Source organism: Elgaria multicarinata, chromosome 1 (assembly GCF_023053635.1).
Source record: "Elgaria multicarinata webbii isolate HBS135686 ecotype San Diego chromosome 1, rElgMul1.1.pri, whole genome shotgun sequence".
Lineage (NCBI taxonomy): Eukaryota > Metazoa > Chordata > Lepidosauria > Squamata > Anguidae > Elgaria > Elgaria multicarinata.
The window spans coordinates 77,261,723-77,283,893 of record NC_086171.1 but is presented as its reverse complement, the minus strand read 5'-3'; the positions used below and the strand labels follow the sequence as shown (position 1 = coordinate 77,283,893).

The window sequence follows — 22,171 nt, the reverse complement described above, 5'->3', positions numbered from 1 at the left end:
GACCATCACAGTTACGCCATGCCTCTGCCCAACCCAGACAAATGATCCAGAAGGATACCATGGTTGATGGCATTGAAAACCACTGGGAGGTTCAGGAGAACCAACAGGGACACGGTCTCCCCATTAATTCTCCGGCATCCATTGTCATTTACTCAGGTGAACAAGGCTGCTTCTGTCCCAACACTGGACCTGAATGTCACCCTGAACACCTTGACAGAAGGGCAGGATACAAATGAGATAAATAACAAAAAGGCTCCAAAGGAGAGGAAAATCTCCATGAGATCTCCCCCTGAAAGAGCATTCAGCCACCTACCATGCCTATTTTCTCTGAAGGGAAGTAAGGACACATGCTTATTCCGTATCAAACATCTTCGTTTCTATGTATTCAGCTGTTAGCTTTCTACTATTACACTCCTACAATTCCACTGCTGCTGATTCCCTTCACCTTAATTTGTAATCTCCATCTTTGCCCCGGGGTGCTTTTCCCTTCAGCAAAATGGTGCTTGTTAAGTAGAATGACGGAACCATGTTTTGGTCAGGAACATTGAATGTCACCCTCCTACCTGAATACTGCAGTGCATCTTGTGTCTGTTTTTAAAAGTTAAGGGAACACTGACTAGTAAAGACAGACAATCGCTTGACAGGTTTTCAAGCACTGGTATGGCAAAAGCATAATTGCCTACAGTACATGCACTCAAGTCTTTCGTCCATCTGTCATCACTAGTCACACAGACCTTGCAGGGTTTTGAAAATCCTGCAGAACCAGTTCACCAGAGGAAGAGCGCTCATATCACTGGCAACAATGACGCCTCTGCCATAACTGAATATGAGATGAGCCATGCTGGATCAGACTAAAGACCAATCTGGTTGAGTGTTTTTAGTCCCACAGTAGTCAACCAGATACCCCAATGGGAAACCCAGAAGTAGGACATGAGTGAAATTCCTTCCTTTCCACTTTCTCCACACTATGCATTATTTTATACATCTCTACTATGTCCCCCTTTGCTTGCTATTTTTTCCAAGCTAAAAAGCTCTTGACGTCACCTTCCCTCATAGAGGACTTGCTCCAGCCCCTTGATCACTTGATAACATTCAAAGCCTGTCATGGTCTTGCACCTTCTTATCTTTCCTCTCTCATTTCACTTTACCACCCCCCTCGTACCCTCTGTTCTTCAAATGTTATGTTGCTCTCCCGCTCAAGAGTTTCTATCTCTCTTGCCCAGCATGGCCCATTCTCTCTGGCTGCCCCGTTTGCTTGGAATGCTCTTCCAGAGCAACTACGTACCACGAGTTCCATTGTAGATTTTAAAACGCGTTTGAAAACTCATTTGTTTTCAATAGCTTTTGGTATTTTAGCTTGATTTACTGTTCTTATTACTATGATTATTCTCTTTGTGAACCCCTTCCCCCCACTTTCATATGTTTTAATGTGATTTCAGATTGTAAACCTCTAGGCAGGGTATCGCTGTTTTATTTGTATATTTTGTACAGCACCAAGTACATTGTTGGTGCTAAATAAATAAATAAATAATTTACTGCTGGGGGTCAGGGGTAAGGAGAGGAGGAAGCATGGACACATTCAACATGCCCCTTTCAACAGCCATGGATAACCTTCCAATGTACGAATGGCCCACTTTTAAAATAGCTCTCCGCATAAACACTTCCTTTTCAACCTTAAGCTCCTGCCATCTAACAAAATTGCTCAGCACTTTTCATACTTGAAATATAATTTGAATGGCTAATACAGAAAATCTCTGTGGAGCTGTGTGTGTGTGTGTGTGTGTGTGTGTGTGTGTGTTTAAAAAAGAGTGAGCAGAGATACCAAAAAATGATTTCCCAAAAGATTTATAAAAACCATTACTTAATTTTAGGGCTTGGGTCAATAAAGGATTATGCTGTGCTAATGTTTCTATGGAATTTAGTCATAAAAAGTTCAGACTGTACTAAAAACTAATTAATTCTGTGGTTTTGGTATGCATTGAACCTTCCTTCTCCTTGTGCACAAATAGCTAACATTATGCCCTCTGGGCTGTGCGTGCCAGAGAAGTGGAAGGCGATATTCTGAGCTCCAAATACTATTGCACTGTGTATGGATAGAGGGTGGGGGGAGGGCATTTTCCGAAGTAGCTTGAGAGATAAAAGATCCGCCTATGGGCAGCATTAACTTGATTCCTTGTTGTTTATTGGGTGTGTGTGTGTGTGTGTGTTATGAAACTATTTATTGCTCTCCTTAACATAAATATTGACCACATCAGTCTTATGTTGCTTGAGTTACCCCTGTGAGAGGTCATTATGAATAACTAGCACAGATCTGCACAATTTGTGATCTGCCACTCTGAATGCAGCCACCCCATTTTCCCCAACCCCTTCCCCTAGTTACGTACAGCAACCTACCAGGAACTCAATAAAACAGCTTTGGGGAGGTTTCTTGGGACTGCAAAACAATGAGAATGCCAAGCACTTGGCAGGCTGCAATGCATGGCTGGTGGGTCTCCATTTGACTTGAAGGTGGCCACTTTCCTATTGCCAACAGGGAGGAAATGCACCTCCAAAAACGGAGGACAAAAGAGAACGTCCGTTTGCATAGTAGTAGTAGCACATGCAAATATGTATGTATAAATGTCAATTTAGAAATAATGGCTATAATTTAAACAGAAATACAATATAGTTCACCATAGTGGGGAAGACTGAGCGGATGACCAGTGTGCCCGGGTCATTCTGCTGTCTAGGTGCTCACTGGTGATGCACAGTTTCAAGGCCCCTGCTTACCCTTGTAATGGTCCTGTATCTTTAAACTGGGCAACCCTTCAACTAAAAGGCATCATCAAATGGAGGATTGTCCTCTGTAAAGTAGGACACCTGGCTACACTGTAATTGACTTCGACAAGCACAACTTAGAGAAATGCCTGTTATTATGACAAACGGTGCCTGTGGAGGAGTGCTACTTATCTGCTGTGTATTGCAAGGTTCCTGGAAGAGAAGGGAGATGTGATGTTCTGTGAACACACTGCACACATAAACACACTTACACACACTCATATACTTGAGGTCAGTGGGGGCTAGCCTCTCATCTGTCTTGTGATTTGTTTTCCCCAGTGCAATGTCCCCAAGAGCTTTATTTTCCCCTATTGGTTTGAATTGCAGCCGTTCACTCCTATGAGAGATAAAGAGATGCCACTTCTGCATACTTGTAGAATGGAGCTTAAACCTATTCCAGGTCACCCCAATGTCAGGGTGAGGGTCAAGGCCCACTTCTCTACTGTAAGCCAAACTGCTGTCTATGAGCACCACTACATTAGGGGAAAATTGCATTGCCTTTGTGTGATTGTGATGGGCTGCATTAGATGGGTAGACAGGGGTGATCACATGGTTTGAATTACCGATGACATGATTTGTAATTGAAAACTTCCCCTTCTTTTGGTGCTCATAACCTTGAATGGGATATTGCCCTCTAGTGGGTGCTTTGTAGCATAACTGTGGCTGTTCATATTAGGAAATCCCGTGATATTTCAGATTAATCGGGATATTCAAGGTTGTTGGGTTTTTTTAGGTCGGGATAACTGGGGGAAGGCACGGGAGATGTGCAGGAGGTTGACAACATCATGTACAAGACCCACAACCTTCCATGAATGGCCAAACATGAACATGCCCTATATCGGTGTAGAGACGCCCTATATGTTGGATCCAGATTTACACTGGATTAACTGAGCAAACTGGATTTTGCCACCTGCTCTTTCCCACAGCAGCCCCTCCATCCTCATGAAAATACTACACAGAGAGTCAGGAGACCCTGCTGAATAAGGAGAGTAGTGGTGTGGGTGGGGGATCCTCAAAAATCAGGCTGAGGAACCTCCCTTTTGTGGAAGGCAGATCCTGGATCTAACCCTTATTAATTTCGTCAGGGGGCAGGTGAGATCCTATTTCTCAATGATTCCCCCACATTAAATAAAACCTGCAAGCCCTGCTGCAAGTACATCAACCTGGCACATCAGAGAGAAAGCTTCTAGCAGCTCTCTTCACTGTTGTGGTAATTTTCCTCCTACAGGGAGTTATGTTAAAAACAACAACAAAAACAACAAATCATAAGTAGCAAAACTAGCAGAGCAGGGCAAGCAGGGCTACCACAGCGTCCCTACTACTGGGCTGCAGTTGCTTGAGAGAACAGCAGCAGTCCCTTGGCTACACCTCTAAGCCATTCCCTGTTGGGAGACAGAACTATGTGTGCCACATGGTCTGTCTTGCACCTCTAGACTAGGCTGCTGCTCTCAGGTGCAGTGGAAGATACTGTCCCATCACCATTGTGGAAGTAAAATTTAATCGTCAGTACAGTTTGCTTCTCTGTCATCTTGTTCACTGCCTCAGGCAGCAAAATGTCTTAGGCCAGCTCTGCTGGGTTAGAAGGGAGCAAGTTCATTCAATGTCGTACAGTCCATTTTACCACCTCATTTTGCCCCATGGCTAGAGTTCAATGGAACGCTGGGGAACAGCTTGTATGATGAAGAAAATGAAACATGTGTTATTACAGCATTTGCTGCTAATTTGTATACTGTTCTTGGTTTGTGTGAAAATATTTAGCAATGATCAGGTGTAATCCTGAAGATGTTTATTGTGTTTTCATTGGGATTTTTTAAAATTGCCTTCTAAATCGCAAGCTAAGTGTTTGCTTATTAAAATATTGAACTGGGAGCTGAATGAAAAAGGAGGCCCATGAAGGCACAAAAAGAGGCATTAAGTCACCTCTACAACATTCAGCTCTCTGCGTGCCAAAAATAACAGTGCTAATTCCACACATTTTACTGAATTATGTCCCACACTAATTACAGCTGGCATCTAGGAGGACAAGGTTTTAACGTGTTTGGGTGGAGCGAGAAGAGAATTTCCCTAAGCTGATATAGATTGACCTATTTGTATTATTTGGCTGATCCTGTTCGTATTGCTGCAGCTCATATGGATCCCACAAACGTTTCGGGATTAAATTGGAAATTCATTAAGCTGCCCAACTCCTGAGCTTTATTTCCTTGGGGGAAAAGTATATTGGATGCTCTTAAAAAATAAATAAATCCAACCTGTGCCTTAATAAAACAACGTTCTGGCGTAGAAAGAGAACATTCTGTTCACATTCATTTTAAGGACCCAGTTTTCATAATCATGGGGTGATGGGGAGAAGCAAGTATTCAAATCTGTCTCGCGTGCAACCATCATGCATGATGGGAGAAATATTTCCCTCACCATGATCATGTGAACCGGACCAATTAAATGTTATGGTAGCAATACAATTCTGTTGTATATCACCCCAATGTCATTTGATAACATGAAAAATAATTTCTACTTTTTAAGGTGATGGCTATAATCCTACTCACTCTTTCCACACACAGCAGAGCACTGAATGGCTCCACCGGAACCTGTCGTTGTTGTTGTTATTATTATTAAATATATTGATGATGATGATGATGATGATGATGATGATGATGATGTTTGGATATAGCCTGAAATGAGATGCTGATGGTGCTTTTCTGTACATTACTCTCCATGGATGGAATGATCAGCATTGCATTCTTTGTGATGTAGAGAACACATCACTGATTCCCCTTTTAAATTAAATAATGCTGTTTTTCTTTCTTTATTTCTATTCTGCTTTCAAAACGGATCTCCCAAAGCATTTTCCATAAATGACTTCTGGAGTCAAATATGACCCCTGAATCTTCTTTCATGGAGTAGGAAGTATGTTTGAAAAGTCCTCAACATAATCCAAGAAAGAATATTTCATAGCTAAGGGTTCTAAGAATACAACGACCACAAACCCCAATTATACAGTTCACAATGATGCTGTCAACAATGATTTATCATGGAAATAATAACAGCATGAAATGTGGAATGAGATCTCAAATATTTTTGAAAGGTTGGTTTGTAAGGATTTATTTTTACCACTAGAAGAGTGGAGAGGTGCAACCCAGCAACCATTTAAAATGGACTAAAAAAGATTTTTTTCCCCATGGAATCAAAATCTACAGATATGGATTTGATAAAGGCAATATGCAGAAACAGATTTTGACTGGTATTGTTGTTATATGCATACACACTGTTGACAATATAGTTGTGAGCTGTTTGTGGTTGATGTATATTAAATCATCAACAAGCACAGCCACCATCTAGCACAACTGTTAGGTGCACGGAAGCCCAGTTAAAGCAAAAAGCTTAGAAGTGCCTAATTTCTTCCTGAATTGTGGCCCATATATTGAAAAAAAAGTCAGCTGCCCTGTGTATAATTTAAAAAGCACTTTGTTCTTAGAGAACCATCATGTTTTACTTATATTTAGATACATTTTATTGCTGTCCAGGGACAATTCCTCCCCTAGACTTTCAAATAACTTACAACGCAACAAGAATTGTTGTGGCAGGGTTATACTTTTTATACGGATTTTCCTAGAACAGAGGCAGAATGTTGCTTGCTTAGCCTGTATTTTCTCCTCTTAATAATCTCTGGTTCACCTTTTTGATGGCTCATAAATAAGAGCCAATATACACAAGCCACAGGGCCCTTCCCCGTACAAGCTTCCCTGCAGCCCATGGTCTTGCATAAAGCATTGGTAATTAATGTGTCGCCTCCTTAGCATGCAATGTTCACACACCAATAATTTCGGGAGCTACACCAACATGCAGGCTGGTACACGAAGGGGGCCAATACACAGAAGATAAACCTCTTAAAGAAGCCGCTCACCTATAGCGATCGCAGAACAGGTAAAATAAAAAGTCCCACAGCAACTTAGTCTGGCACACTGCGGCACAAGTTTTTGAAGGTCAGATCAATCCCACTTTGACAGATGCACCTAATAGGCAGATATTTTTGGCATACCCTGTGACTCACATCAACTAGCCCTGAGAATTTCCTACATATTGAAATGGACTTCTTTCCCCCCCTAAACCAGAATTATTTGTTTCAATTTATGCTGCCTTGCGTTCCATTATGGGAGAAAGGTGAAATATAAACATTTGTATAACTATATTCTGCCTTACCTCTCAAAATGGTAATTCAGGAACTAATTTGACTCAGGACCTTGCTAGACCAGGGGTTAGCGCGGTGTGAGGCCCGTGCTCGTCCCTGTGCGTCCAGATGATGCACAGGGGATCCTGGCCTCAGCCAGGCCTCGAGCTGCCCTGGCACCACACTAACGGGAACCGCTTGTAGCATGGTTCTTCTCATGGTCCTGGCCACAGGTCAGGCTGAGGCCGGGATTGCAGGCGTGTAGCCAGATCCGTCGCTTTTCCTGGCTACCGGATTTACTCCTGAGTAGCTGGGAAAAGTGACGGACAGGCTGCAGTGCTCCACAGGAGATGGGGGGCAGGTGGGGGAAGGAGAACAGGGACTGGGGGCGGGTGGGGGAAGGAGAATTAATAAAAACCCAACAACCCCTACTTACCTCTCCTGCGTCCTGCAACTTTAAAAATTAAAAAAAATGCTGGCCGCAACGGCTCTCCTCCAGAGCTCATCGCGTCTGGCGTCTGAATAAGGTCGAGATCTTGCATTATTCATAACGCGAGGTCTCCCCTCCTCTCCCCCGGATTCTCACTGAGATCTAGCAAGGCCCTCGGACCTGTTTAGCTTTAGCAGAGCTTCTGCATCATGCACTTTTTGATGAGGTCCGGGACCCAATGTTGAGGTTCATGTGTATCATTTGCTGTGCTGTGTGAGTGACCCTTCTACAAAGATCATTGCCCCGATTCAGGAAGAGAGAGCTGCATGAAGAAGTAGGATTCCACATACACTTCCATCGCTGGACCTACAATCATGCTTTTAGCATGTGTACAGGCAGGTATCTGAGCACATACCTATATCTGCATCAACCTGTTGCAATCCCCATATGTAGATGATCGTAGTTGTATTTTTCTGTCAATTGCCTAGTCTAACCTATGCTGTCCCCGTTCCTGACCTTTTCCAACCTGACTAGCTAATGGCTACTTAACCAAACTTATAAATACTTTGGAGGGAACAAGTCAGACAAGCCCAGTGAGGTATGATGGAGACAATCTAATTTCCTAAACACCAGTTCAACATATAGAGTGCTCAATGTAAATTAGCCTTCATTAATATGAAGAATAGAAAATTCATCTTAGAATAAGCTCCCCGATTGGCTTTTCAATAGTAGTGCCTCTTTTTGTCTCTAGGGTCTTGAATGTTATTGATGGGTGGACTGGGTGGACTCTTTCTTTCAGGGTGGCCAGCAACACCATGGTTTTTCCACTTTCCACACTATTACACTGTTTCCTGAAGATACACAGGCTCTGGCAAGTCTCCTGGGGAGCAAAACTTGAAACTGTACACTATAATGACAATGTAACATAGATATTCATATGTTACATTTAAATAGTTTATTAAAAAACAATTATATTAAATACAGACTAACAGAATATTCATAATACAGTATATTTTACAGGGAAAAAATAGCCATGTAGAAACATGTTTCTTTTTAAAAGTTCTTTAAGCTTTTTTTTTTTTAAAAAAAAAAAAATTACCCGTGAAGATAAGTTTCCCGTCAGACCTGTATCAAAACAAAACAAAACCAAAAAAAAGCTTAAAATTTAAAACCTTGACTGTGATCCAACCCAAGTGAAGCCAATCTACGCTCCTTTAATTTCAACGGGAGAGAACTGAGCTCATGCTTAACTCTCCAACTGAAATCTGTGTGACTTCAAAGTGCTTAGCTTGGTTTGGGTCACACCCAATGTCTTTAATATCTTTACAAAGCTTACAGTCTATAAATTCTTCAAAATAAAAATACAGTTATCTTTCGGGATCAAATTGGTCACAGGCCGTTATTTAAAAACAAACAAACAAACAAACAAAAAACAAAGTCAGTGGAGACTCCCTGAATCCATTCTGAAGTGCCTTTTTTATTCTTTCTGGGGATCAATAGTGCAGATTTATTTGGGATTTCAGAGCTCCCTGTGTAAATCTATGGAAAGCTGGAAGTGTGTCAGTGGCAGGATGCAGCTGCAGCGTCCACAGAGTCATTGAATCCCCTAATATAAGTAGGGGGCACAACTCGGAACTCCCAAGTCCAACGCAGTCTATGCTATATATCCCAGTCACTCCAAGGCCTCTGACGGGTCAAGATGCCACACACAGATTCCATGGAAGAGGGTGAAGGTTCCTCATTTGCTTTCTAAATTGTAGCAATGAACATCTCCTTTCCCCTTTCCATCATATCCAGGGAGTGGTTGCCCATATTTATCTACACACCAGCAGTAGCCTCTCTTTCGGCCTCTGGATGGACGACACTGCAAAACAGGAGAAAAGGTTTGGTTAGATGCATTCTGATCAGTTCTGTAAGGGATCTACTTAACCCAAGTACTTTCAATGGATTTAGGCCTGGTCCGAAGGGTGAATATAGATGCAGCACTCTAAAAGCAATCATATCTGGTTCTTCGACTACAGTATGGACCGATCTTCACAATTAGTGTTCAGGGTGCATATACTACTGAGCTAGATTACTGGATCAGCTGGACCACCGAATTAATTCCCATGCCAGAAATTTGCATCAACCCTCAGTCTTGCCGGACTCCTCATGCCTTAGACAGACTGTGCTCTCTTTTATTTTAAAGTGGCACATACATGTTTATTTGTATACCCACATTTGTTAAATGTTTAAAAGGACAGTGGTAAAACAGTCCCAGGGATTTGGGGACAGGGTTGGTGTTAGCCAATACATCAGCATTTTTTCCTCGTTCAAACTGAACTACACAAAGAATCTGCAAAATCTTCTGTTTTTCCCCTAACTGGCCTATTTGGGCATGAGGATCCCCTGGTGCCAGAGGCAGAAACTTGGGTAAAACAGTTAAGATCAGGTTGTGAGGTCTGGATCTTCAAACCAAAAGGACTTATTGGTGGCAGAGAAGTATGTAGTTCGAGGCACAAGGCCTAAGCCATACATCTTCATCTTATCAACACTGCCAGTACTGGGAATGAGTGGAATTTTGATGATCCTTACAGAAGAATTACAATGAATGTTTACCTCCAATGCCAAACGCTATTAAGGTTCTACTTATCGCACCATAAAAGCTATTCTTAGTCCCAAAATGTGGAGAAGCCTTATAAATCACTTCAAGTAACACTACACACCACAGCTGTCCACCACCATGGAGCTACATCAAGTTTTAATGGATCTATGGAAATCTCACGGGTAAGGGAGTTATGCACGGACCCTTTATTTGGGAAAGAAAGGCAGTTGATTCTTGATAGGCCTCAAAGAGTGCACATGCTTGGTCACGACAGCTTTGGCAGCAGTAACAACTCCACTTGCATCTGTTTGAGAGAGGAATTCCAGGCTCGTAGCTGACATTTATTAGCAGATACATAATCCCCTGCAACAGAGTTATCACTTCAACAACTGCTAGGTATATCGGAGGTCTACGTGCCTATTTTTCTATGCACATGGTTGCCCAAATACATAACCTAGATAACGTCTAGGGAAAAAGCAATTACCTAGCATGATGTATCCAAACATCAAAAACAGAGGTTTGCCCACTTAATAATAATATAGTAAAGATGGTGGGAAAGAGGCTGTTTTCTGGAAGTTAAAATTAACAATAGTTATGTCCACATCACACATATCTCAATGCTGATGCCTCTTCACAAAACCCTGCTCTACAGAAATCTCTTTCTTGAACATTTGTGGAATGTCATATTATGCATTCCATGGTTAACCTTCTCCCAAATTGAGGAACTCACTATCTACATGTTAATTGCACTGTTGATAGATTTTATGGTATTGGATTCAGGGAGTGTCTGACTGCTGAGACATATTCTTTAGAGCTCTGGTGAAGTTAATTTCACTCTGGAAAAAATATTTTTGGAGAATGTAGCATGAATTTACCAATCTTCATCTAATTATGTACTAGAACAAAGATACCCTTGCGGAAATACGAGCCACGTGGCCTGAAAATCCTAACCCTTCCCTGGTCAAAAGAAAACAAAATAATGTAACAAAACAGTCATCCTTTTTTTTAAAAAAAGAGAGAATCAATCAACAACAGAAGATTGTGGCCTCATCTAAGACCACAATTACCATCTGCAGAATGTTAGTTTGTGGGCCATATCACCCACTATGTTTTTTAGATGCTAAAAATGTGTGTATGCAACAAGCACAAGCAACGTACAGCTACACTCCTTAGGCAGCCAGAATTTGTCTCCATCTCCCATTGGTGGCGAAAAAGCTTGCAGATGTCATGTGGAAAATGTTCCTAAGTTGCCAAAACAGGATTTCAGATTCTCTAACCATGTCATAGTGACCTTGGTAAAGTCAAAACCTGTTTGAAGTCTCCTACTCTTCATTCGCAGATACTAGACACACCCACCCAATTTTTAGTGTTAGCAGAAAAGATGAAAAGGAACCTTCCATGCTGCCAAAGGAAACACATAACCACTTAGTGAGTTGCATTGCACTGATTAGGAGGAAGCAGATAAAAGTGTTGCCGCTTAGCCCAATCAGGACTCTGCGGAACTGGGGTGAGTGAAGTGCCCGAGTGTCTCCTAGAAATTCAGTGATAATAAGGCAAAAGAACAGTAGGCAACACTGAGAACAATAAGCAACGGAAATAAAGGTGCTACATACTGCTGAGGTTCGCCTCAGGAGCATTTGCAGCACAGTGTTTAGTGTCACAGCTCCCGCCTTCAGGAATACTTTGCCAGCTATCGCTAGACAGGACCCAGAGTCCTGATGTTTAGATGTCTTCTCAAGACCCATCCCGTCACACAGGCTATGGTCTTGTATCAGTTTCACTGCTGATTAGCATTTTTATTATTGTGTCATTTATTGTTATATTCTATTGTTGTTTGATATGACATTGTATGTTCACCCCTTTGAAACTTTGTGAAAATCCGTATATAAATCTGATTGATAAAATAAATAAATAAATAACCAAGAGATGCAAGGTTTTTCCCCTTCTTCTTCTTGGTACAAAATATAAAACAAGAAATCAATATTCTGACTGAAGGAAATATGCTGCAGGGCAAGTGGGGAAAGACTGCAAAATCACTCTATTCGGAAGCAAGCTGGTGAAAAATTAATTCAATCAGAATATTGATTCTTTTAGCTTACGTGGTCAGTAGTTTCCTCAAGGAAAACCATTTATGTTCAAAACACAGAGGAAATTTGGAAATCAGTAGCTTGATGCCATTGTTGTTGGATCCATTGGTTTTGCTTTCTTTTCATTCTCCTTCTGCAGCCCTCCTTCTAGCTGCATTTCTTTTAGTGACTGCAATGCCTCCTTCACTGTAGAGACTGCTATTCCCCACCTGACCCACCCACCCCAGTCACAAACCCATGGATTTAAAGGAGTCTCAAGTATCACACACATATAACCTACAAGGACTTCGAGAAGTTCTGGATGAGTGAAGAAGTTTAGGAAACAGGAAGCCTATTTGGATTATGAGCGGTCTGGGCCCGTTTCTGTTAGCTCTACAATTCCTCAGCTAGGATGGTTTGGGAGCAGCTGGTCACTCTAGTGCTTTCTTAGTTGGAAAACACGTCTTCTCTGGCTACCGTCTCCTGCCATGGAGCCAGCATCACCCACAACCTTCCAGGGTTTGCGTTCCACAAAAAGCTGGGTATTGTGCTGGCAGACTCCTCTCCCTCCCAAATGTTTGTTTTATCCATGTTTATATCATTACAGTATATGAACTAACGCCACTTATTCTAGCTGAAAAATAAAGGGTGTATTCTCTTTATACCTTCAGGCAGGAAAAGCAAACATCATGCCACATGCTAGAATAACACAATGCTGGCTCTTCTATAGACCCTCTAGGGCTCGGCTCTTCCGCCTTCCTCACATGCAACAAGCCCTATGTGCTTCAGCACAGCACAGTCACAGAATGAGAGAAAGATCAGGGCCAGGCATCAATCAACACGCGGCTCTTTTGAGGTCACACAGGAAAGCAGCACTGCTGACTGGATGAAGTGATGTTGGGGAATAAAAAGAGTTGAGCTGGATCAAGCAAAAGCCCACCTAGTCTATCATTCTGTTCCCATAGTGGCCAATCAGATGCCACAAAACAGGAGGGCAATAGCATCCTCCGGTGTAAGCTCCCCAGCAACTGGTACTGAGAAGCTTTGCTACTTCTGACACTGGAGGTAACATACAGCCATCATGACTAGGAGCCATTAATAGCCTTATCCTCCATGAATTTGTCTAATCCTCTTTAAAGCCATCCAAGCTGGTGGCCATTATTACATCTAGGCGAGAACATACCCAAAATTGCCTTGATTTGTTCCTTAACTACATGGGTAAATTTTGGATTGCTCCAGTTTAAATGCAGTCTCTTCCATAAAATTATTAACAACAACAAGCATTTATATAGTGTTTTATGAATAAATGGGATTCATAAAGTAGATTGTGCTTCATTTTTCTCCCTTTCTGATAATTTATTTATTTTAGCATTTTTATCCCCGCCCCCTTTTAGCCAAAAAGGCTCTCAAAGAACTCTGTGTCACTTAAATTTATTCACAATTATGCTTGAACTTTTTCTTCACAAAATTGGCTTCTGGAATTACTAGCATGGATGGATCTAAAAGAATTAGATCCATTTGTGAAGCACAGATCTATTATTAGTGGCAGTACCCATCTGAACACCAGATGCTGGAGACAAAGAACAGCAGAGGGCTGTTGATTTTGTGCCCTTCTTGCCAGCTTCTGAGAGCCATATGACTGGTTATGCAGGGAATTGAAGTATGAGGCCATGGCTAGACCAGGCCTATATCCCGGGATCATCTCGGGATCATCCCTGAACATCCAAATGACACACAGGGGATACCAGGAGCAGGCAGGGACGACCCCTTCATTTGCCTGGGATAATCCTTAGGTCTAGCTAAGGCCAGAGATTAAAATCAGCCTTCCCCAATGTGGTGTCCTCCTGATGTGTTGGACTAAAAGTGCCATAATTCCCACCAGCAGTAGATGGGTATTGGTGATCCAACACAACAATATGTTCAAAGCACTTCACATACATTATCTCACTGGTCCTTACAACAACCATTCAGCAACACGAGTCAGAATAACTCATTTAGCAGGCAGAATAAAATTTCCAGTGGCTGAGTTCCTTTGCTTCAGAGCTTCCTGTCCCTTCCCCTGACTAACAAAAGCAGAATGATGCAAAACAATAAAAAATCCAGGTAAGACTGCAAATAACAGAAATTATGTAAGTCACTTAATTTGAATAGTTCATACTTGTTGCTTGGTGTAGAAAATTGGATTACTTGAATGCATAATTTCATATTAGTGTGGAATACAACAAGACTGTATAATAAAATAATAATAATAATATTTATTTATTTCTTACCCACCTCTCCCTCTGGATCAAGGCGGGGAACAACATTAAATACAATACAATACATAAAACTTGTTAAAAGAGCAGTGTTGGCCTGCTGGAAGAGATTAGTCTTTATGGTTGTCTTAAACTCAGAGAGTATTAAGTTGGCGAATCTCTTCTGGCAGGCCATTCCACAGTCTGGGGGCAGCAAAGAAAAGGTCCTCAGGGTAACAGTTGTCAGCCTAATTTTGGCTGACTGGAGTAAATATTCCCAGAGGACCTGAGTGCGTGGGGCAGACTGTATGAGGGAAGGTGATCCTGCAGGTAACCTGGACCCAAACCACGTAGGGCTTTAAAGGTAATAACCAATACTTTGTACTCCGCCCAGAAACTAGTGGAGTGATTTTAATGCTGGTGTAATATGGCCATCCTTACGTGTGCTGGTGACCAACCTGGCTGCCATATTTTGAACTAGTTGAAGTTTCTGAACTAGGTACAAAGGTAGCCCTATGTACAGCACGTTAAGCCTTGAAGTTACCAGCGCGTGCACTACCGTCTTTAGGTCTTCCAACTCTAGGAAAGGGAGTAGCTGGTGTATCAGTCAAGGCTGATAATAGGCACTCCTGGCTGTTGCATCTATCTGGGCTGTCATTTGGAGTGATGGATCCAGAAGCACCTCCAAGGTGTGAACGCAGTCATTCAGAGGGAGTGTAACCCCATCCAGAACTGGTTGACACACCTCCAAACCCAGGTTAGACCCCTTGACAGTAAGCACCTCCATCTTGTCTGGATTCAGCTTGAGTTTGTTTTTCCTCATCCAGCCCATTACCGCCTCCAATCATTCATTCATGGGAGACACACTAACTTATCTGACGCTGTTAACGAAGGCATAGAGAAATATATTTGGATGTCATCAGCATACTGATAGCACCCCGCCCTATGCCTTCGGATTATCTCTCCCAGCGGTTTCATGTAGATGTTGAACTGCATTGGAGATAGGATGGCACCTTGTGGTATGCCATACAACAGCTCCTTCTTTGAGGAGCAGCTATCCCCAAGCATCACGCTGGGAGGTGGGACCGGAACCGCTGGAGCACAGTGCCCCCGATTCCCAATCCCCTCCGGCATTCCAGAAGAATACCATGGTTGATGGTATCAAAAGCCACTGAGAGGTCCAAAAGTACCAGCAGAGACATTCCCACTGTCAATACTCATGCAAAGATCATCCATTAAGGTGACCATAGCATTCTCAGCTCCATATTCTGCTCTGAAGTCAGTTTGAAATGGGTCTAGAAAATCTATATTATCCAAGACTGCTTGGAGTTGGAAGGCAACTGCCCTCTCAATCACCTTGCCCCAAAATGGAAGATTTCATACTGGTCTGTAATTATTAAAGTCCAGGGGGTCCAGGGAGGGCTTTTTTTTAAAAGAAGTGGTCATACCACCACTTCTTTTAAACATGGTGGGAAACTCCCCTCCCTGAGAGATGCATTAATAATATGCTGTAGTTGTAGTCTAATTGCATCTCTTTCCTGGGCTCCCAGCCAAAAAGGGCAGGGATTGAGAGGGCAAGTTGTCTTCGTCACTCGTCTGAGCAGCTTGTCCACATCCTTGGTACTCACTGACTGAAACTGATCCAGTGTAATCCTACTTGCAGAGTTGCTGGACATTCATTGTCAGCTTCTGTTGCAACAACGACATCTAAGTTGGCTCTTATTAGCGAGATTTTAGCTGTGAAATGATTGTTAACAGCATCACAGTGAATTACCGAAGGCTCTAAAATCAGGTTGGGGGAAGGGAGGTCATAGAATCATAGAATAGTAGAGTTGAAAGGTGTCTATAAGGCCATCAAGTCCAACCCCTTGCTCAGTGCAGGAATCCACCCTAAAGCATACCTGACAGATGGCTGTCCAGCTGCCTCTTGAATGTCTCTAGTGTGGGAGAGCCCACAACCTGAGTTAGACCCCTCACCACCCTGAACAGCTCTGCTGGACGTGAATTCACAGATGCAATGTGTGCAGAGAAGAAAGCTTTCTTCACTGCACGTATTGCCACCCCACAGGAATGAAGATGTTCTCTATGTTGTGTCTTGTCAGATATAAGTCGAGTTTTCCGCCATCAGCGCTCTAGTCGTCATCCTTCCCGCTTATGGGAAGTTCTTATCATGTAGGATATTCTTTTGTGTATTAGTATTACTGTTTAACACTTCTATTACAATTCTTTTCTCTGACTTCTTGGTGGGTAATGTTTGGTTACTGAGAAAATTCTGTGCAGCTTCCAAAATCTTATTAGATATCCACGGATTTTCCATTTTGTTTTGTTTTTTAAGCTGGCTTCTAATCTTCATGGTTGTTGAGAAAAGCTTGAAAACATGATAGTATCGTGGTTGAAAGGCTTAGAAAACTTGAAAGCAAAGCAATGCCTCGCCCCCCCCCCCCCTCCGCCTTCATCCCCTGCACTGTGGCTTAGACCTAACCATTCCTGGCATGTGTTTACCTAGCCTCTCCTTAAAAATGCCAGTGAAGGAGATTCCCCAGGCAACTGGCAACTTCCCCAGGCAACCATTTCCACTGCCCTCTGTTCTGCAGCCCAGAAGTCTTCCTTAATATTAAATCTAAATGCTGAAATTTAACTCTATGGGGTTTTGTCCTTAGCCTTATGGCAGGGAGGAACAGCTGTTATCTTCTTTAACAGCAGTCTTTAAAACAGCAACCTACGTTATTTCTAGAGAAATGCTGCACTAATGCTACTGAACGGTATGATAGCAACAGCAGCAAGGAAGGACTCAAAATGACTCCTTTGAAAATATTACATTTACAATCTGATCCAATACTATGTTTGCACCAGCAAACAGATGAGAAAGGACCAGGAATGCAAGAACTGCACCAGCAGTGCAGCTGTCACAATGTGTGACACTAAGAGCTTCATCACGCCAGCGTTATACTGTGCAATCACTGTGAATTGCGTGCAAAGGACTCCAAAGTTTTCCAGCTTTTATTGTGAAGTACTCCCATGCATCCTGCTTTAATTGTGCTTCTTAGCCAAAAGAAGTGAAATATTTTGGTGCGCAGAAAGTACGGTTCTTCCAGTCATGCGAAAGCACAGTGCTCAAACTGCAACATGTACTTTCATCCCTCATTTTGAATCCAGTATTCTGTGGGTGTGTTTTCAAGGGGAGGAATTGCTGACAAAAGAAAGGGTGTGTCTTGTCTCCAGGGGGTGTTTTGAATTGCCAGTTCAAATCCTTCCTCCTCCTGCTTCCTCCATCTTAACTCATCCATTTTTACTTTAAAATAAATGTGGGAAATGCACCCTCCTTGCCAGCAGCACCCTCACTTTTAAAGATAAAGAGATCCAAATTGGCACAGTGGTAGGTCTAAAGGAGAGCTTTCAGCATGCCGAATTTGAACCAGATTGCGTCATCCATTGATTTTTTACATTTTCTCCCTCAAATCCATTGGAGCTTATAGTCTGCTAGTACGGAGGAATGGAGGATCGCATTTCCATGCCTTTGAACATCCGAAGCTGTGCTTCTTCAATGGGATTTACTTTACTCAAAAGTAAATCCCATTGATTTCAACCGCTAACGTGACATGATGCCCCTTGATCTGTGCTTAGAGGGGAGAGAAACGGAGGGAAGGGGGGGGCTGGAAAGATTTCCCCTCTTTCTGTGCCCTTTTCCTAAGGAGGGGACACAGAGGGAGGGAGGGAGCCTCCAGGCAGGGTTAGGGGAACAGCTGTAGCCTAGGCAACATGTATTAAAATCATAGGTAGGGATTCTTTGTCTTCCTTGCCCCCCCTTCCCTCCATCTCTCTTTCCTGCTCCCTTTTATCTCAGATCTAGGGGGTGTGTCAGGCCCAACTCCCAGCTGAGGAGAGGGGAGGACAAGCAGCCATGAAGCAAGTGGTGTTAAACCGATCATGGCTTCTTCTCTTGGAGAAGCGGGAAAGAAAGCGAGCCAGGGAAGTGGTGGTGGTGGTGGTGTGCGTGTGTGCTTGCATCTTCAAGTTCATGAACTACAGAGGTGCTGGTTCCCTTACTCAAAAGTAAATCCCATTGATTTCAACTGCTAACATCACATGCTGGCTTACCTTGGAGAAAAGCCCACTGAACAGAGAGTGTCTTACTTCTGAGTAAACACATATAGAACAATGGCCATACACATGCAGATCATGGAAGGGGGGAGGGAGGTTTTCGGACAGCATGAACGGAAGGGGGGTTGTCCAACTTACAACAACCATTAAACTGTAGGGGGAGGTACAAAGGAGATCAATGGGTGAGGCCACGGTGAAAACAACAAGGTGTGAGTGAACCTCAGCGGGGTAAGGGCAATGCGCTACAGGAGAGGTGTAAGTTTGCAAGTTTTCAAACGGTATATGTGCACTATATAAATGAAGTAGGATAATTCAAGGGAGAACCACAATAAATGGGTACGTGGGATGAAGGCTTAAGACAGCAACACAGCCCAGGTGTGCAGGTAGCAATGCTACAGCAAGAGCAACAGATAAAATGGGCAGAGAGTGGTGGGATGGAGGACATGGCAGGAATGACTCATGTATATTGGTTCAAACAGCTTTCTGCAAATCCATAGCCAGTTATATGGGTACCATAATATGTCACCACGGATTTATATCTCATAGAGCAGGAGAGACTTGCTCCACAAAAAAAGGATAAATATGTAATCTCAAATAGCAAACAGTATAGCCTATTTTTCTGCTGTTACAGAAAGTGATTGACTGAGGCAGGAATAGAACACATCATGGTTTTGTTGGTTTCAGGCATGTTAACAGAGAACACAATTATTTTTTGAAAAATGAATTTGTCCTTCTTCAGTACTTAATTTTACTCAGAAACAGAAAATCTCATGTCTGGATGAAACCAGAAGATCATGAAGCACATCTCAGAGCAGGTTCCTGCACATACAGGCCTTAGCTAGACCTATGGTTTATCCTGGGATCATCCCGGGGTCATCCCTGTTCATATAAATGACACACAGGATATCCTGGGAGCAGGCAGGGATAACCCCGGGGTAAACCTTAGGTCTAGCTAAGGCCACAGTCTCCAACACATTCCCTGATATCATCCAGACCATGGCATGTTATAAATGGGAAGAAGTAATCAAGATGCATCTAATATGGATGCCTAGCCAAGCAGGTAATTCCACTTATTGTAAATAAGTGAACCAAATGACATGCAACAGAAATGACTGAAAACAAAAAACCCACCACCACTATGCCTGAAAACCTAACTACCAATCCACCAATCCCTAATGTCATTGCCCAATTTGATTTCAACCTAATGGCAAATATAGCAATGGTTAAGCATTTTGAGCTAAACATTATGGCTCAACATGTCGTGTGAACCATTCCTAACCATGGTGACAACATGATCACGGTTTAAAGATGTTCACTAACCATTTGATGCAAAAGGGTTAGCAGACTAACCATGGCTTAGTGTGTTGTCTGAACAGGCCCACAGAGTAATACACACTATGAGGCAAAACACTAGAGCTGAGCTGAAGCTATTCAAGACATTTTGGCAGTGCTGAAAAACACCTGCCTTTCAGCAACTATTTTTTTGCCATTCTTACAATTAAAAAGTTAATTACATTGCCCACATCATCTGCTCTCAGTGAAGTCACCACATAGCCAAATCTGATTGACTAAATAGTATTGTAATATCATCTTGTTCACTGTATGATCCGTTTGGGCGGGATCACCCAAGTGACTAATCTGGGGAGGAAGCAAATAGTTGCAGAATTTAATTGTGGTTCCAGAAAAATGTCTACCCTAACAAAATTGCTACTAATTTCTCCCCAAAAATGGAAAATGGGTGATATTCGGTACAGCTGTGCAAAACACATCCAGGATATCGCCCTAACAAGGAAATGTATTTGTAGACTAACAAGGAAATGATATTTGTAGAGTATGTTCAAACTCAGGACACCACATTTATGTGAGGAGCAATGGGAGCTTAGCTCTCTATAATCTCTATAATTACAGTAGTATCACTAATTTACAGATACCAAATTATGAATACCATAACGATGTTAGGCTTGAAAATGCCTGGCTTTTATAGCTTAGAGATAATTAACAGTTCATGCTTCTCCCATATCTACATCACTGTCGTAGGAGGTTGAATTTCTACCTCTGCCACAAGTTACAAAAAGAGCATGTGCACTCTGGGTCAGGAGTTGCCATCAATACTCTCTCCCCATGCAACCCTGCACAGTTCAATTAAGTGGCAGAAAATTATCTGTATCAGAAGTTTCCGAAGGCTGAAAAACATCAACAACTAAGCCCTGTCTGTAATTTCCAACCGGCCTTCTATTTGGAGGATGTAAATCCATCAGCCCACTTCAACACAGCCACCCAATGTTCACATTTATGCTGCTGCTAACTGTTTCTGACACATACTCCTGGTGTTGCCACAAGGTCAAGCCAACCCCAATTTCCTCCAAACTTTCCCTACGTTGTGCATTTCAGCTACCAAGCTGCCTACAAACTGCAAGTGAGAGATTACGATTTCCCCCATATAAAAAACTAGTATGTCAGCAGAAAAATTTCTAACATAGCTGCTCGCCTTGACATCTATTTTTCTATGTGGAGGCTTTTGAGGAGGAACAGAGGGTACGGCATGTGATCCGTACTCTTAAGTGGTACAGCCCAGAATCAAGTTTGCCGCCACAGTGAGAGCTAGATCCTTGATGCTGCTTTGTCTTCACTCTCCCTGTGATGTCCAATTTGCTGACATCTCAACACTTGGGGCCTAACTACACTTTACACACAAATGCATGTAAGAAAATGTGTGGCCACTTCGGCCTTTGCTAGACCTAACAGAAAATCCGCGATGGAAGAGGGGAGAGCCCACGATGCAAGTATCGCGGGCTGTCACCCTAGTACAGACGTCAGGCAAGGCGGCTCAAGGAGAGAGCTGTCGCGTCCAGCATTTTTTCCCCTTAAAGGGACAATGCACACGAATGCTCATGCACACAGGTAAGTTTTTTTTAAAAAACTTAAATTCATTTCCCCACTCCCCCCACCCTGCCCCCGATGGGCACAGCACTCCTGGGGAGCGCTGTGCCCCATGCACAGCTTCCAGCTCCTCACGAGTAATCATGTGCAGAGCTGGGGAAAACTGCTTACACGGGTCACACGCTTGCGGTCTCAGGCTCAGCCCGAGACCGCAGGAAATACCGGGCCAAAAGTGGTGCCCATTATCCCGGGGCAAGGGAGGGTTGGTCCCTGCCTGAGCCCAGGATCCCCTGTGCTTCATCTGGACGCACAGGGGCGATCCCGGGTATCAGCCCGGGATAACCCCTCGTCTAGCTAAGGCCTTCTTCTCAAGTTAACACAGGAGCACACTGAAGGATATTTAAGCCTTTCCTTGCGGGCTGTTTTCCCCTACAGCAACCCCTCTTCAAATCACTTTATCCCCTCCTCCTTGACCTGGGGAGAGTTCTAGGTGCATATTCTCCCCCTTCTGAAGTGGTTTCTCTTTAGAAGTAGTGACTGCTGGGATTATATGTTTGCATGTAATAAGTACTTACACTCCTGCTGAAAGGGAAATAGGAAAGGTGTATAGGGGATAGCCTAGCAAGGGAGCATGCGGGACCATGGAAGAAAGTTCTGCATTTGACAGGATAGAGCCCCAAGTCACATTTGAAAATGTCAAACAATTCTGAAGGACTTTTCAGTGTAGCAGTACAAACACTCAGGATTTCTGGAGCACAGCTGCTGGGATTTCAAGTCCGCACCACCACCACCACCCTCCTCCCTTGGTGGAATGCATCTGATGCTTACACTAATATGGAGCGCTGCAACAGCTGCTACTGCATGGAGCCGCCATCTGAAATTACTGCAAATGAT

General features: G+C 43.0%; 1 protein-coding gene across 4 annotated transcripts in view; it reads right to left on the bottom strand.

Annotated features, from left to right (window-relative positions):
• Positions 1-8,325: 8,325 nt before the first annotated feature.
• The window catches only part of IGFBP3 (insulin like growth factor binding protein 3), a 32,551-nt gene continuing 18,705 nt past the window's right edge, over positions 8,326-22,171 (bottom strand). For all 4 annotated transcript variants that reach the window (XM_063130633.1, XM_063130642.1, XM_063130651.1 and 1 more), the window contains one exon: positions 8,326-9,276. In XM_063130633.1, the coding sequence (XP_062986703.1) occupies positions 9,151-9,276 (126 nt within the window). In that variant the 3' untranslated portion in view covers positions 8,326-9,150. The remainder of the gene's footprint in view (positions 9,277-22,171) is intronic.